At 30.9% G+C, this 18,005-nt stretch overlaps 1 protein-coding gene across 1 annotated transcript; it reads right to left on the reverse strand.

The window, feature by feature from the left end:
- Nucleotides 1–945: 945 nt before the first annotated feature.
- Nucleotides 946–17,039, reverse strand: LOC115879371 (organic cation transporter protein-like). Its single transcript, XM_030896153.1, has 9 exons — nt 16,794–17,039; nt 9,830–10,061; nt 7,447–7,553; nt 4,676–4,830; nt 3,989–4,103; nt 3,543–3,925; nt 2,303–2,431; nt 1,809–1,990; nt 946–1,312 (listed from the first exon to the last, which is right to left on the reverse strand). The coding sequence occupies exons 1-9, from the start codon at nt 16,961–16,963 to the stop codon at nt 1,136–1,138; spliced, it is 1,650 nt and encodes a 549-aa protein (XP_030752013.1). The 5' UTR covers nt 16,964–17,039; the 3' UTR covers nt 946–1,135.
- Between the last annotated feature and the right edge of the window lie 966 nt (nt 17,040–18,005).

Genomic DNA, 18,005 nt, shown 5'->3' on the forward strand with positions numbered 1-18,005 from the left:
CTGAAGCAGGTAAGTCAAGTTAACGTATCTAAATTCTTTGACATCTAATCTTTGACAATTAATAAATAAAAGCTAAAATGCAAGAAAAATATATAATTTAGTTAATTTAAGTGAATTTCATAAATGATCGGTTTACTACACGTATGTATATTATATAGTCACTTACTAGCGAAAAGTTGTTCCATTATTTCACTCAATTTTTGCCGAGATCTACCGCAAGCTACACAACCAACTATTTTAGAGTCTTTTTCGATAAATCGCGATAGTGTCACTGTTAATTTAAGTTCTGCCACAATTTCCATCTAGATTTACTACCTTTATACAAATATCAGTAGTAGAATAAATAATAAATAACATAAAATAAGCTCCGTAAAGACTGACAAATCCACAAATTTTCAAATCAAATTCAAATGTGTCAAATGAATCGTCAAACAGAACTGTCAAGGATCCCCACCCTAGAGAGCTTTTTGCGCCCACCATGCGTGAATACATGGATAGCATTATGCTCCTTCCTTAGTCTTCTTATTCAAAGGTTTTACTTTATCAAGTAATTGTTATCAGGTAGTAATTGTTAATTTTGAAGTTTAACTTCATTCATTTTAACAGAACGTCAACGGTTTTTGTACACGTATCTGTTTTAAAAAACTAAAGTGCTCTCGAATAGTTGAATTTAAATATTTTAAATAGCTTTTTTCTTTATTCTTTGTATTTTTTTGCTTCCGACGACTGAAAGAGATAAACTTTCCGAAATGTTAAGCATTTGTTTTGTTGGTTAGGCAAATTTGTATATATGTAGTTTGCTGACAAGTAGCTTCCGTTTGGATTAACGCCCAGCTGTGTTTACAAAAAATAACTATTTTATTTTGTAGATTTTCTTGCAGTGGTGAAATACCCATACAGGATTTTTTGGAGAGATGAATCCGCCACATAGGTATAGACATTTTTTACAGAAGAGAGGTTTGAGTTGATTTATTTTCTTAAATATTTAGAATTAGTTTAATGCACTGGGTTTAATTATACAATAAACAAAAAATATCTAATAAATAACTTATAAAATAATATTAACAAACTAATCATTATCACAGATATTACAAAAAGATAGGAATATTAAAAATACAACAATAATTTTTGTACTTCAGTATCTTTCAACGTCTTTCTTGACTTTTGGTTGTACTTTTCCGATATTTTCCGCTTGTTTCACTGTGTCCGGTAATTTCTTATTGACAGTTTCCGGAAAAATTAATGTTATAAGTCCAGCAAAGAGTGACATCGCTCCGAAACACACCAGAGGTAGAGGATCCCAAATTTGTGCCTGAAAATTACCAAAAAATAGATATTTTTACGTTTTAAGTCCGGTAAATCTAGAATTACAAAACTAATATTCTTTTTTCCATATCAACTGTTAAAATTGCCTTATATCTATCAAAAATAGTAGATAAAATAGTACTTTAACCGCAAGGGTAGATTAAATGATACTTTAACTAATAAATTAAGTATCACGAGACGTAATTAAATCGTGAAGCTGAACGCATGACGTACCTTTCCCTAGAACTTTAAGTACTGACAAAGGTATTGATTGGGTCGACCGGTCAACTGCGACAAATCTGCTATATCCCCTTCCACGCCTCTTAGCGATGTGCACAGTTTCTCGGTTTATTTCATACGTTTGGCAACGTGTTTACTGTCCTCTCTTTATTCAGTACATTATAAACGCATTGTACTCTTCTTACATACGGAAATCTCGACCCAAGACTAACCTTTGCCAGCCCTTAGTATGTACTATAGTGGTTTTAATATCAAGTACAAACCAGTAATGGTGTCTGAGGTGAGATCATGGAACCGCATCTGCCAAACGTGGAACATGTTCCCATGAAGGAGTGTCGTAAGTGCGTTGGGAACATTTCGCTGGTGATGACGTACAGCACTGTAAACGAGGCAGTGGCGCCGAATTTTCCTATTAAATACACCGATAAACTGCCCCATCTTGAACCTAAATTGAGAAGAAAAAAATTAGAATTAATTTTTGATTGGTTTTGATAGATGATCTGGTATATTGAGTAATGCATAGTCATTAAGATTTTAAAGATTAATAATCGACTACAGAGAAAAAGATTCTTCTTACTTAAATCAAGCAAAATCTTTGATTTTTTCTTTTTGAATATTTCTTCGAGTGCCTTAGACCGTTGGAAGACTCACATTCAATTCATGGAGAGACCTATATCCAGGAGTGGATAAATGCGAATTAAGGAAGGAGAATCTTGTTGGGAAACTAAAATACATTATTTTTCTCTAAAACACTTACTTGCTGGTATGAAAATAAAAGCTAGACAGGCAGCTCCAGTTAAGAAATATGAACCGCATAGAGATTTCTTTCTTCCTAATTTATCCACGATGAAGTTGCATGTAAAATAAGCAGGAACTTCTACCAAAGCTGCAAATAAACATATCCAATAAGATTACTGTTAATTTTATAGTAAAACCCTTGAAAATAAATTAATGATAAAACTGCGTTTTAGATGTTTCTTAATAATAACATAACTCTTAACACGGCAGTTCATAGGATTATATCAAATGACTTAATCACCATTAAATCTTGGTGCGATTCAAACCTCCTGAGTCTCAACATTTCTAAAACTAAAGGTTTGTCGTATAAAAACTCGCTGCAGCTTTTTGTACTTAACAACACCACCATTGACGTCGTAAAATCTGTAAAAGTCTTAGGGCTTGTTGTAGAGAATTCACTAAAATGGGACATGCATATTAACGCTTTGTCGAAAAACTTGAGCTCTGTCTGTTTTGCATTAAGATCTGTTTCTAAGGAGCTTAACTTGTCAGTGGCTAGAACTGTTTATTATGCACTTTTTGAGTCGCACCTCAGATATGCCTTTTCATTCTGGGGTACGTGTTGTGCGACTCAATTTGACCGCATTTTCAAGCTCCAGAAGAGAGCTGTTCGATATTCACTGGGACTAAACAGCAGAACTCATTGCCAGGACTTTTTTAAAAAATTAAAAATATTAACTCTTCCTTCCTTATTTATATTTGAGTCCGTTTGCCTAATACGTAAGCATGTATCAGCTTCTCAAGAAAGGCCATCTCACACTTATCCACTCAGGAACGCGGAGCAAGACATTTATCTACCTACCCCATGCCCAGAGTTAGTTAAAAGTTTAATATTATACAACTCGAAAAAAATACACAATCACCTGCCATTTGAGATCAAATCCATAACATCATTTTCTTCATTTCGGAAAGCATTGAAATCTTATTTACTAGACAAGGCTTTCTACGCCGTCAATGACTTATATTTTGATAATCGAATTTGATCTTGTAAACACTGGTCTAATGTTTGCTATTATTATATACTTTACCTTTGTCTACAAATTGTAAAATTTTTTGACAATAAAGGCATTTACTTATAAAGTTTTTTTTTTGTAAAATGAATCACTCTTCATATCAAGAACTTCAATGACAGACATAGTAACACTCGAAATAAAATGTTTTCCCCATCTGTTAGATTTTTATAAAAAAATAAACATCACCTGTAAGTATAAAGTCCAAATAATGATTCCCATTCAATGCCACGGAATTCAATGTCAATCCATAAAACAAAAAGGCACACGTTATCCAGCAAAAACAACAGGCAACCAGTCTAAACATCAGAACACTTGATTTGACAGCCTCCATAATACCCCCGGACTTTTCCAGGCTTTCATTTGATTCTTGACGTTCGATTTCCACGAAATCCAGAGTTTCCAATTCTTTTTCGGTGATTTCTTTCCCATTTACCGAGGCTAGTTTTCTTAGAGTTTTTTTGGCTTCATCTACACGACCTTTGCTCAAGTTCCATCTGATTGATTCGGGAATCAGCCAGAGGTATGCGACTAAAAGTAGGGATGGACTGTAGGTTACCAAGAGAAGAAGCCTGGAAAAATATTATATTTTTAGATATTATTAGGAGAGTAGCTTAAAATATGAAAAGATTTACTTCCAGTCTTTTACAATCCAGGCAGCTATGGCAACTAGAATTTCACCAATTGCGTAGCAGCAACTTGTTAGGGTTCCTGTTAGAACACGTTTCTTAGGTCCTACTAGTTCTACACCTGTTTTAAACATACAGTTATTATTACTTATTTTAATTTATTGTTTGTATTGTATTGTTGGTATTTTGAGTTATTGTGTACCATACCTATAACGATGACAAACACCAACTTTCTTCCTAAATAGTCTTTCATCAGCTTTTTGAAAATATAATTCGCATTTGTAAAAATAGCTTTGATGGTGGTAGTTAAAAGAAGAAACGCGTCGCGTTGGTTTGAAAATTGGATAACGCCATCTTGTAGAACAAGTAGCAATGAGATTTTCTTTGTTATATCTATCCAGAGTCATAAAAATGAACTCTTTTTTTTTGGTAGTAATTTGGTACACCCTGTACATGAATTTTTTTAAGAATCCGAAAATTGAATAATATACAGGATGTTGCATTTAAAGTAAGAAAGTTGGTAAAGACCTTTGTTCATGACACAAACAATACCTACAGAAATGTTTTTGTTTTAAAAAAATAGTCAAATAAAAAATATCCCATCAGTGTCTCACACTTTTTTTTTCGAATATATTTCAGTTGTTTTTATTGATACACACGGTGTATATGTTTAATAGAAGATATTTTTTTTACCTAAAACGAAACCACATATATAGCTTCCCGAGCCAAAAGCTGCGTCCAAGAATTCCATCAAAAGGAAGAGCTTGTAAGTAGGCATAAAAGCCTTAAGGCATCCACATAAAGCGCAGATGACCATTCCCCATACTAGAAGACACCTCCTACCATATCTACAATAAAAGTTTCGTTATAACGTTTGATTATATTGTCAGTTTCAATTAAAAAATAGAATTATATAAAGAATTTCAGAAATGTGTTTACACTGGTGTTTAAGTGTTCATTTTACTAGTCCAAAAAAGTAGCAAAATAAGCGTTCGGCATTTAATGTAAAACTGACATAGGTATTTTTACACAAATGAAGAAGGAAATTAAAGATATCCGTATTGTAGCACATTTTTAGACAACTTCTTTATTTTTAAAATTTTGGTGGTCAAACATCAACAAAATATTCCTTATGTTTGGAGTAAATTTACTCGAACAGTACAGCGAAATAGACTCTTAAAGGTGCGTATTCACTGTCCGAACGAACGAACGAATGTTCATTCGTTCGTTCGGTAGTAGTATGGACGGGACCGGATTTTAGAACCAAACGAAAACACCTTAACCCATTCGTTTGCGAACGCCTTTGATGTACCGACTCGAAACGGATGGCCGAGCGAACGAACAAACGAACGACCGCATGCGTTCGGTCCACCGTCCATCCGTTCGTTCATTCGTTCGGATAACGAATACGCACCTTAACACAAAATCACAGACACATTTTTAGTTAGTTTTTAGTTTACCATAATTTTTAGATATAGTATAGGGCTTGTTTCTCTCTACAATTTCCTCTCTCACAATGTACCGTTTGTATCCAGGAAGGGTTCATAGTGTCATAGATGTCGATTTCCGAAAGAAATCAGTACATGTATATTATTTCGTATATTTTTCATTTTATTGATTTTATGGAGAGCACAGTTCATTAAAATGTTGTATCCTATGTTATAGGGCTTGTTTCTCTCTACAATTTCCTGTCTTACAATGTACCGTTTGTATCCAGGAAGGGTTCATAGTGTCATAGATGTCGATTTTCGAAAGAAATCAGTACATGTATATTATTTGTCCTTTGATGTATCTTCGTTGTTCCCAAGTGTTCCAATTCCACATACTTTAGGCTACTTGAAGGAATTACTGAACGCAAATGGTCTCGACAACAAAACTGTGATTGAATATATTGAGCTTACATCGTTATGTATGAAACAAAATTGTTTTCAATTTAATAACAACTTTTTTGAACAGCGGGAAGGTACAGCAATGGGTAATCCATTGTCTCCATTTTTGGCTAATTTATTCATGAGCAGGTTTGAAGTGGAAGCTAAGAATCAGTTTAAGTATTTTCCAAGAGTATGGGTTAGGTATGTGGATGATATTTTTGTTGTTTTTGACACACATTGAGACACCATAGATAATTTTATTTCTAAGTTAAATAATCGTTTTCCTTCCATTAAATTTACGCATGAAATTGAGAACAACGACAGATTACCATTTCTAGATGTATTAGTTATTAGAAATACTAATAATTGCGTGGAATTTGATATCTATAGGAAAAATACCACACGCTGATATATTCCTAATGAATCACATCATAGTGTTGAACATAAAATGGCTAGTTTAAATTTCTTAGTTCATAGATTACTTAGTTTCCCACTTTCCAACGAAAGAAATGAAATAGAAAGAGATTACATTAGGAATGTAGCTGAGTGTAATGGATATTCTCCTTCACTAGTTGATAAATTAATTAGAAAACGTAGGTATAGCTTAATGATTTCCTGAAAATTCGACTTTTCAAGTGGAGGAAGATACGTCTAAATATTTTTCGATACCGTTTGATAGAGAGTTATCCTGTGGTCTAAAAGTAATTTTTAAGAATGTCAATTATAAACTTGTGTATAGTGCTAATAATAAATTACAACAATTATTAGGCAATACAAAGGATAAAACACCTCCACTGGAAAGGTCGGGTATTTATGAAATTTCTTGTAAGATTGTAATCAGAAATATGTTGAGCAAACTAGAAGATCGATATTAACTAGATTTAAAGAACATTTAGCTCAGATAAGATATGGTAGACCGGATAAATCTTGCGTTGCCGAACATTTTGTTGATAAAGACCATTGTATAGATCTTAATAATTTAAAATTAATTAAACAAGTCTCAAATTACAGGCAATTAGATGCATAGGAAAGCATCAGAATTAATAAATGTAAAGATAGTATGAACAGAGTCATCGGTCCAATTCCTTCAAGTTCTTTGTTCCTACTACTCTAGTGACGGAAATTAACTGTTACGCTCAGTTGGCTCTGACTCGGTTGGCTAGATTTTGCCACGCCCCCTCGGTACCTACTGGGCGAGTATATAAACGCTCAACTTGTAGATTGTACTTTAGTTTATAATAATCTGCTGATGATGCTAACATGGTTAGCGAAACGCGCGTCCAGTGTAAAAGTAAAAGAGTTTTGGTGTATTGTGGTGATTTAGTGTAATTTTATTTTGCTGTGTAACACCAAAGGTTCCAACCCTCAACTGTAATATATTATTTCCTATGTGCCCGGGGCGGAAAGCCTCTAGGAGAGAGGTTTGCCGCCCCTATAGAATCTGTCCGCCGGCCTTTATAACAATTTTTTCTCGCCCCGTAGATACTTGGAGGGTAGCCGCCCGGGGCGGCCCGCCCCCTCAGCCCCCGCCTTGCTACGCCACTGGATATAGTTCAACTAAATCTTATAATGTTTTGAAATGTTTTAATTTACCTGTCTGATATAAACCCGGAAATTATGAGTCCAACAAATTGGCCACCGCTGTTCACTGTCCCTACCATGGCTAATTTCCATAGATTCTCATCACATTGAAGGCCGAACTAAACAATGACATAACAATATTGTACATTAATAAAATAAACACAATTAGAAACTAGAAATAATGCGACTAATGAGGCAAATCCGATTTTTTTTTAATTTAAACAATACTGTATTTTGGAATTTACTGTATAATTTGTTGTTTATTAATCGGGGATAGAAGTCTTTGAACGCATATTTTCGAAATTAAAATTAAATAATTACAGTTTTTTTTATTCTTTTTTTTTGAATTTTTAATTAAAAAAAGCTGGGGGGCTTTAGAGGAAAGAAGATAGAAAAAATCCAGTGGTTCTCAAAATTTTATGTATATGCACTTATACGAGCCCTAACAACTATATGTTGGGACAAGGTCTTTTTTTGCAATAAATATAGTAAAATAAAAACACTAAATCACCACAATACACCAAAACAAACGTATATAAACGCTCAACTTGTAGATTGTACTTTAGTTTATAATCAACTGCTGATGATGCTAACATGGTTAGCGAAACGCGCGTCCAGTGTAAAAGTAAAAGTGTTTTGGTGTATTGTGGTGATTTAGTGTTTTTATTTTGCTGTTTAACACCAAAGGTTCCAACCCTCAACTGTAATAAATATAGTAATTTCTTAAAACGACTCAATTTATTTTGTTTATTATTCTAAATTCAAACATTACAATATGATCTAGACAATTTTACTATATTTTTAAACTTTGCAAACAAATCCCTTTTGATAATAGCTTATTTTGCCAAAATCAAGCCAAATTTGCTGATAACTATATATTGGGACAGCACAACGAGAAATTTGTTTAATACGGAGTTACATCACCTTTCGCCTTAACAACTGCCTGAACTCTTAATGGCATTGTATTTACCAAAGATTGGCACATTTGAGGAGAAAAATTATCCCAAATTTCCTGCAGTTTTGTCCGCAAATCAAAAATTGTTCGTTGAGGGTGGTTTCTTAAATATTGCTTCATTTTATGCCACACAATATCTATAACATTGAGGTCCGGACTACTTGCAGGATGGGATAGAACTTTTATATTATTATTACCGAACCAATTTTTAGTTGATTTTGCTGAATGGCACGATGTTCCATCTTGTTGGAAAATATAGTCTTCGTTTGGAAACAATTCTTGAGCACTGGGCAAAAGTGAGGTCTCAAGTATATGTTCATATTTTTGGGCGTTAACAGTGCCATCTATAAAATTCAATTTACCCAAACCTCTTGCTGACATGCAACCCCGGACCATAATCCCCTTAGGAAATTTAACAATCCTCTTTAAGCAATCTTTATGAAAGGCTTCTGCTTTATTTCGTATTATTCGTTTTCGATTATCTCCAACGCAAACATCAAATTTAGACTCATCGCTAAATATGACCTTATTCCAATCATTTTGTGTCCACGATAATTTAGATTTTGCCCAATTGAAGCGATTTTTCTTTTGAATTTCTGTCAGTAGCGGTTTTTCTTTGGCCTAAATAAGAATTTGTATCAATAATCTTCAGGTAATTGATTATCCACACAAAATAAAGTTTACCTTGTAAAACCCCAGACAGCATTTATGAATATATTTTCGGCAACATTCTCTTGATATATTTAAACCAGTTACAGTATTCCATTTAACTGTTACTTCGCGAAGAGTACTTCTTCTCGCAGACTTGCAAATTTTTAATATATTTCGTAAATATCTCTGAGATACAGTTTTTGGCCTTCCCGAACTTTTACCTCTAACGTCTACATTGGCAGATTCGCCCTATTTTTTTATTATATTAAAGACCGTGGTTTTTGGAAAACTTAAATCATCAGAAATTTTTCGAATTGTTTTTCCCGTACTGTATTAACGAATGATAATTTCGCGTAGTTTTTACTACTTTCAATTAAATTAACAAAATTGAAAATTAAAAAAAAAATTACTTACAGTAAATCTCACTACTCAAAGTATCGAGTCACTTACAAGCTGTCAATGCTGAAGTAAACAGTTTGCGACATTTGTGACGTTTATAGCAAAGCCGCCTATGATGATATTAATTATTTAAAAATACTTGTCCCAACATTTAGTTGTCAGCAAATTTGTCCTTTTATGAACAAAATCCGCTACTGTAAATATGGATTGATTTACAAATTCATAAAAATATTGTCAAGTTGTTTAGGATATATGGCTATGTTTATATTTAAAAAATTAAACATATATTTTTCAGTCATTTTGAAAAACCAAATAATTCCAAAATATGACCTTGTTCCAACATATAGTTGTTAGGGCTCGTATATGAGATACTCTGTATAATAAACTTACTTCCTGCAAAATTGTTTTTTCAACTCCGTCATAAATAAAGTCGTCACATTTTTCGATGACTTTTTTGTCAAATACATCCCCCGTGCAGTTCTGATTTGGTTCCGTGTGATTTGGTTTAAGTTGGTACACTGAACATTTTTCTGGGCTGTCATCGTCAAATGGTATGGTATTCTTCAACCATGGCTGTTTATATGTTAAGTCTTCTGGGTGGTCACAACTAGGAACTTTACATCTAAGAATAAAATGTATTAGGGTAAAACTAGAGTTAACAAAGTTATTTTTGGAAACTTAACCACTTAAATCTTAAATCAAAAACCAAAAAAAAATCCGAAACATTACTATTACAAACAATACGTAGTAAATAAAACAAATTTTTAAACAAATAAAAATGTTTGTTCAAAGAGATTTTCAATGATTTTATTTTATCTTAATATTTTTCATTGTTATCAAGTAGGAAAAATGTATTTAAAAGATTTTCTACTTCAAGATGACATATAATCTACAGTGAATGTTTAATTTTCAAACGTTAATGGAAAATTTTATTATATTTAACTGGATAAATTAAAAAATTGCCCTAAAAATTTATTATCAAAATTGTTATTATGAACAACTTAAAACAGTAATTGCAAAACAAGTACATAAAATTGTTTAATACAGTATAGTGTTGATTCAAAGCCATCTTTAATGATATTATTTTATCATTTTGTTTTCAATGGCTCTCAAGTGGGAAAAAGTAGGAAATTTAGATCATGGCTAAGAGCAACTTTTCTAGTTCAAGTATAGTCAATATAAAAGAAAAGAAATATTGTTACTTATAAACATATATTATAGATAGATGCAATTATTAGAAATTATCGTTGTTATATACAGGGTGTCCAAAAATAGTGTATCTAACTTTGGTGGGTGATTCTATAGATTAAAATGAAAAAAGAGATTGAAAGTGAAAAAGTGAAAGTGAGTGAGAAATTTTTCTGACACCCTGTATATTAGTTTGCCTCTTTATTTTCTTGTCACTGATGTCTAAATTATTTCTAGACAAACTGTACACTAAATGACGTCCTCTGTCCCTACGCATGTTATTTTTTTCGATAAACACATACATCTATTTTCTGATTGAATAAAATCATAAGTACTTCCGCAAGTCATTACATTCTACAAAATTGTCTTATTAAAGTACGTGCTGAACATTTCAATCCTTATATTTTGAATGGTTTGATACCATTAGGACATTTAAAATTCCTGTATATACGTCATTAATAAAGTAAAGACACTGATTCTTTGAATAATTACGTCAAATGTTTGTTAGAAATGTTATACAGGAAGAATATTTAGGAGAGTATTATTTTTACACCTTGTAGCTTGATATTTAGAACTTTCAGAATATGTGTTAATAACAATGATATAAATATCATATCTTTCCTTAAATGGGACCTAAAAATATTAGAAGGGCCTATCTAAGAAAAAAATATATATCAGTAGTCTTTGAAGCTGCAAAACATTTCTAGTAAAATTTATGTAGGGATGAGGGTAATTTTAACCCTTCTCGTGCCCTTTCTGGGATTTTGTGAAAGTCAAATGATAATGCATTTAGGGATATACAGGATGAGTCTTAAATAAGTGCAAATAATTTTCGGGGTAGTATATTTCGACCCCAGAAACAATTATAAAGTTTTGAAAAATTTTAAATTTTTTGGATTTTTTTTTAGTTCTTAGTTAAAAAACATAATTTGTTTCTAATATGGCAACATAGGCAGTAGCACAGTAGTAGATTAAATTTACAAGAAAGAAAATCCAAAAAAGATCCAGTGATTTTCAAAATTTTAGCAAAAAATCAATTTTTTTGGAAATTTTCAAAGTAAAATAACTCGGTTGTTTTAGATATGTATGTTCCTTTGATCGATATCTACCAGCCCTGAAATTATTTGAACATATTTAAGATTCACCCTGTATAGGCAGTCCAAATCTCCAATAGCAGGTTCTTAAAATACAAGGTGGTCCGAACTGTATTTCGGAAAGTTCGGCAGCATATTATAAAAATAAGGAAAAAAGTTCGTATAAATATAAATGTTCTAAAATGCCTAGTTTTGGAGATACAGGGTGTAGAAGTTTCATGTTTATTTCGATTTTTTTTAAATATTTTATGAAGTAATGTCAATATTTCGATGAAAATTGGTGTCTGGGAGTTTTTTGATGTGAGAAATTATTTGGTTTTAATGTCAATATGACTCTTATTTGTAGGGGGCGCCACCTACATGTGTTTAAACCTTAGACAAGGAAAGAGAGAGGATGGGTAACACGCATATTCACCCGTGATCGGATAGTGAGGCGAAAATTCGATCGGCGGCCATACTTTGGTGACAAGATTTCGAGGTGACACCGAGCGATTTTTTATGTTTTTTTGTGACAATGTTTTGTTTTAAATTTATAAACTGTGTTGTTTAGTATGGTGAGATGTTCAGAGTATGGCTGCAAAGGCCGAAGCGAGAAAAAAGTGGCTGGAATTACATTTCACAGGTAAAAATCGATACACAACTTTTGTTATGTGGTCATAAAATGTACATTTTTTTCATTATAGCAGTAAAAATATGTAATATGCTTTTAATATGTCTTGTACCACATCCAAACCAAACTATTTTTAATAATTCCAAGTAGTATTTTCAATATCCTGTATTATAATTAATGTTTGAAACTATAAATATTGCTACTTAGACCGGATGTCACCAGTGGCGTAGGGAACTATAATCAGAGAAATACAATTTCTGCAATAAACATTTTTTTATATATTTTACATGTAAAAAAATGTATAAAGTATTGTTATCAAATATGGAAAATATATTATTTATAAAGGTGAGACTATAAAATACAAAATTGTATATGCATTACTCAAAAATGAACGATATATTAGTTTACGTTTTAGTAAATATTTTGTACCGTCTAGGTACAAACTAATTTCTGATGCTACGCCATTGGAGAATTTCGCGTGGCGACAACTTGCCTCACTTTCAGCTGCCGTGTTACCTGTCCCCTTTCTTTCCTTGTCTAAGGTTTAAACTGGTTTCAAGAGTAATAACTTTTCGTCCGTACCTGTATAAGACTACTGAGTAAAACAATATATATTTCCGTGATTTTTTTATACGAACTTTTTTACTTATTTTTATCTGCAGAATATTATGCTGCCGAAGTTTCCGGAATACAGTTCGGACCACCCTGTATATGAAAAATTTATTTACTTAAAGTTTGTTAATTACACACAAAATGGTGGTTCCTCAAAACATTCTTCAATGAGTTTTATCTGTTATCTGTTTGTTATCAAAGTTAAAAGAAATAAGTATAGTTAACGATAATGCATGATGAAAGAAGTTTTTCTAGCTGTTCAATTGAGGACACTGTATATGAATGTTTAGTGCCATAAATAGTTTAAACAAAAAAGTCCATTATTTTTAACTAAATGATTTTAACAATTGTCTACAAAAATTAACCAACAATCTCAGAAAACTCAGTTTTTAATATTCAGGGTTCTTTTATAAATAAACAGAGTTTTAACTAAAATTACCTAACATATATTTTACCTACTATGGTTTTTCCATGTTTTTTTATAAATAGGTATATATTCCACAAATTAATAGTTTAATCAAATCAAAACCAGGTATAATCACAATAACATTAATTAAATTATATGTATGCATGAATAAAAAAATACCGCGATTCTACTAATGCATGTTATTCTGTAATAAATTGATATAAATCTCTATATAATTAATCAAAAATAATTATACAGGGTTGTTCACCACATACGACACGGAGTATTGTAGCTAAACGATGAGATTTTTACAAATTGTAAGTTTTGGATTCGATGAAGGACTATTAGAGGTACAATTTAAAAATAATTCTACAAGATACAGAGTGTCCCAAATAAGTAAAAAATATCAAAGTTGTATTTTTTTAAATGGAACACCCTGTATATTATTACATTTTTAGTTTCTACGATTAAAACAAAGGTAAATTTGATTAAGGTTTATTATACTTAAACCTTACCGTTTTTGAAATATTTTCAATTTTGTGAAATTGCAGTAAAAATTTTAAGGCTTCATTTCTCCAAGGGTATCAAAGTTTTTAATACTAAATATTTACTGAAGTTTATTTATGATCAGTTATTGTGTTGCAATAATAAAAATAATACTACCTTATACAGAGTGTCTATAAATTTATTTTAAATAATTATTAGCTTCAAACGGCAATAACTTGTTTAATTTAAATAGAACACCCTGTATATTTTACGAGAATGCGATGCACAATTTAATTGCCTATCAAATTATTTTATACCATTTTTTACCTATCTCTTTAAGTTTCCGTAGAAAATGCATTTTCTTGTAATTTAGAACTTATTTATCAATATACCCATGGACTATTGACATTTTAGATTATTTTTAAAGATGTACCAAATTTTTAAAGAGTACAGATACTAATATTGTCGATATAATTTGTTTATTTCATTAAAAAATAAAAAAACTGTTTAAATATTTGTTAAAGAGGATCAATTAATATGATTCCAGTATTCAAACTACATTAACTGACTGTTTGCGTTGATTAATAATAATTGCTCCAAATACTAAAAACTGAATTTTGTATGGGCATTAGACAGTGTGATAAAATAACAAAAATGATATTTCATTTTTAATAAACTTATTTATAACAACATGATATTGATAACTTATTATTATATTGATTTCTGACTCAAATCCACATTTATTTATAATAATTTATTAACGAACACAATTAAGTATGTAATTAATTAATATATGGGCGGAAATAATGGTGTTATATTTAATTAATGGTATACTCTTTTATAAAGATTTAAATAGTTTTCTTTTTGCATACAAATGGGCTAGTAATATTATCGTTTTGCTAAAAGGATAATATTACTAGTCTCTTACATACATTGTACATTTTAAAAACAATCTAAAATGTCAATATTCCATGGATATATTGATAAATGAGGTCTAAATTATAAGAAAATACATTTTCTACAAAAACTTGAAGGGATAGGTAAAAAATGGTATAATACAATTTGATAGACAATTTAATTGTGCATCTGATTCTCCTAAAATATACAGGGCATTCCATTTAAATTAAAGAAGTTATTGCCGTTTAAAGCTAATAATTAAAAACACTAAATCACCACAATACACCAAAACACTTTTACTTTTACACTGGACGCGCGTTTCGCTAACCATGTTAGCATCATCAGCAGGTTATAAATTTGAGTTATAAACTTTAGTTTATAATCATCTGCTATCATCTGCATCCAAACCAACCCTCAACTGTAAGCTAATAATTATTTAAAATAAATTTTTAGACACTCTGTATAAGGTAGTATTATTTTTATTATTGCAACACAATAACTGATCAATAAATAAACTTCATTAAATATTTAGTATTAGAAACATTGATACCCTTGGAGAAATGAAGCTTTAAAATTTTTACTGCAATTTCACAAAATTGAAAATATTTCAAAAACGGTAAGGTTTAAGTATAATAAACCTTAATCAAATTTACCTTTGTTTTAATCGTAGAAACTAAAAATGTAATAATATACAGGGTGTTCCATTTAAAAAAATTCAACTTTGATATTTTTTATTTATTTGGGACACTCTATATCTTGTAAAAATATTTTTAAATTGTAGCTCTAATAGTCCTTCAACGAACCCCAAACTTACAATTTGTAAAAATCTCATCGTTTAGCTACAATACTCCGTGTCGTATGTGGTGAACAACCCTGTATATTAGAAGGTATGTTATTATTATAGGGGTTATTCTAATCATACCGTATGATTGAAAAAAAAAACGGCGTCAGAAACAGTTAGGGAATGACAATCGATGATAATTTTTGCGAAGCCAATCTCTAGAAGTTATTTACTAAAAACTGACATAAAACTTGTCAAAAATATATATTTCCAAAATTTTTAGCCGACCATACCAACAGGTATGGTAGGCTATTAAGATCGGCAAAAAAGAATTTTTTTTAATTTCACTCAAAATGAGTTATTTGGGTCATAAATGGCCTAAATACAAAATATTTTCATGGTGTCTGTCTGTCTGTCTGTCCGTCTGTAACACACGATAACTCAAAAACCGCTAAACCGATTTTAACCAAATTTGGCACACAAATACTGTGGCACCCGAGAATCTGGCCATTAGTTTTTGGTGGGGGTGGGGGTTGGTAAGGGGGTATGGGAGAGGATTAAAAATTTAAAAAAATTGTAACTCCAAAATTACAGTAGATAGCGAAACGCGGTTTTCAATTTAAGATTAGGAATAATATTTGCAACAAAATTTGTAATAAAATCAAAATCAAAGTCGCAGTTTTTGAGATAAAAAAAATTGAAAAAATTTCTTTACTTTGAAACTAAAAGAACTGCCTACCAACTTTTTATTAACATATTATAGTATGGGCGGCTATACGTGCCTCCAGGCGCTAATTTTTTTAAAAGTCTTTATTTAGAATTTTTTTATAATAATTTTAAAAAATGATCACAGGATTCTTCAATGTATTTCAAATTTTTCGAAAATCTGTAAAAAATCTAGAATTTTCTTTTTATTTTATATATCCTCAAAAATCAATTATCTGAAGAGAAGACACTAAGATAAACAATAACAATTTGTTCCAATAAAATACAACGTCATGGTAACCTTAGAAAAAAATCATGTTATTTTATTTTCTTTGAAACAGTATGGAAATTTTGAAAAGCACAAATGGAATTAACCATTTTAGAACAACCAAAGTTTTTTAATGAATTATTAATAAAAAAAGATTCCTCTTGTAAAGACAATCGGAAGACATAGAGTATAACGAATATCTCCAATGAAAAGTGCAATATCATAGTACTGCATAATTATGCATGCATTTATGATCGAACTGTACTCTTTTTTGTAACAATTTAACAAGAACAAATACTAAAAATACCTGTAATCTAAGTCCATAGCGGTGAAAACATATACTATATGAACCATTGAATGCAAAACCACCGCTACACATACTAAACCGAAAACATAAATTTGGTATTTTCCAAAATCGCTCAAATTGTACAAAATCGCGTCCAAGGAATTGTCGATACTTTTCTTCCTAACCGTCATTTTGAATTTGAAAATTATCTAAAAATCGATTTAAGAGATTTAAATTTGATTTAGTGCTGTACTGCGCGACGGTGTATGATTTTAAACGGACTGAATTCAGTACCCCAGTACAACCTTTATTTATATGTAACGTTCTGTACCGGTAAATTATTTGAGTTTATTTGTGTCTCTCATCTTTGCATTATTTTTTAATAAAACAATTCTTGTATATTTACCAACGAAAAATGAAAAATACTGAGACTATTGAACTATTAAAATTCAGGAGGATATACAGGGTGGTCCGAATTGTATTTGGAAAACTAATGCCAGATAAAAATAAGTAAAAAAGTTCCTAAAAATGTATGTCCTAAAATGCTGGATATCTAAATATATTGCTTATAGAATATAGGATATCTATAAATGCTAGATCGGAGATACAGGGTGTCAAAGAAATAGTGTATCTAACTTCGGTAGGGTTAGGTTAGCTTAACCACACCATATACTGATACAAATAAAACAAGTTCCTATGAACATATTATGCTCTAAAATGCTTCCCGCAGCAGTTACAGCCCTCAAAAGAGTAAATAAAAATAATATATTTTGTTTATTTTTAAGAACATTGGTAAACCGTTTTTTTTCTTGAAATTTGGTTAGGAAAAACCACATATCAGACTATTGATAAACAAATCTGTGGGAATCTCCAAGTTGAAAAAAATATATGAAAAAAAGTGTCTTATTATTTTTTTTTGTAAAGCAATCATCTTCTAAGGTTTCCATGACAGTATACTAAAGATATGTTTTAATATATTTAGCCTAGAGTGTTAATATTGGTTAAAATTAGCCTTGAATTTGCCTCGTGAGCCTAAAATCCCTCCATCTTCAGTTATATTCTTTTCAATTTAAACACCAGTTGTGTCAAATTGTTACAAAATGGTTTCTTGGGTCCTTATTGTCTCGCAGAAATAAACTTAATAGGCACAAATAGATAATAGGGCTTATATTCTACATGCCATTTCAATGGCATTTTATTTTTGTAATAAATATTTTGTTACTTAGAGTCTAT

This window comes from Sitophilus oryzae, unplaced genomic scaffold (assembly GCF_002938485.1).
Source record: "Sitophilus oryzae breed Bouriz unplaced genomic scaffold, Soryzae_2.0 scaffold_1576_pilon_pilon, whole genome shotgun sequence".
NCBI classification, from domain to species: Eukaryota; Metazoa; Arthropoda; class Insecta; order Coleoptera; family Curculionidae; genus Sitophilus; species Sitophilus oryzae.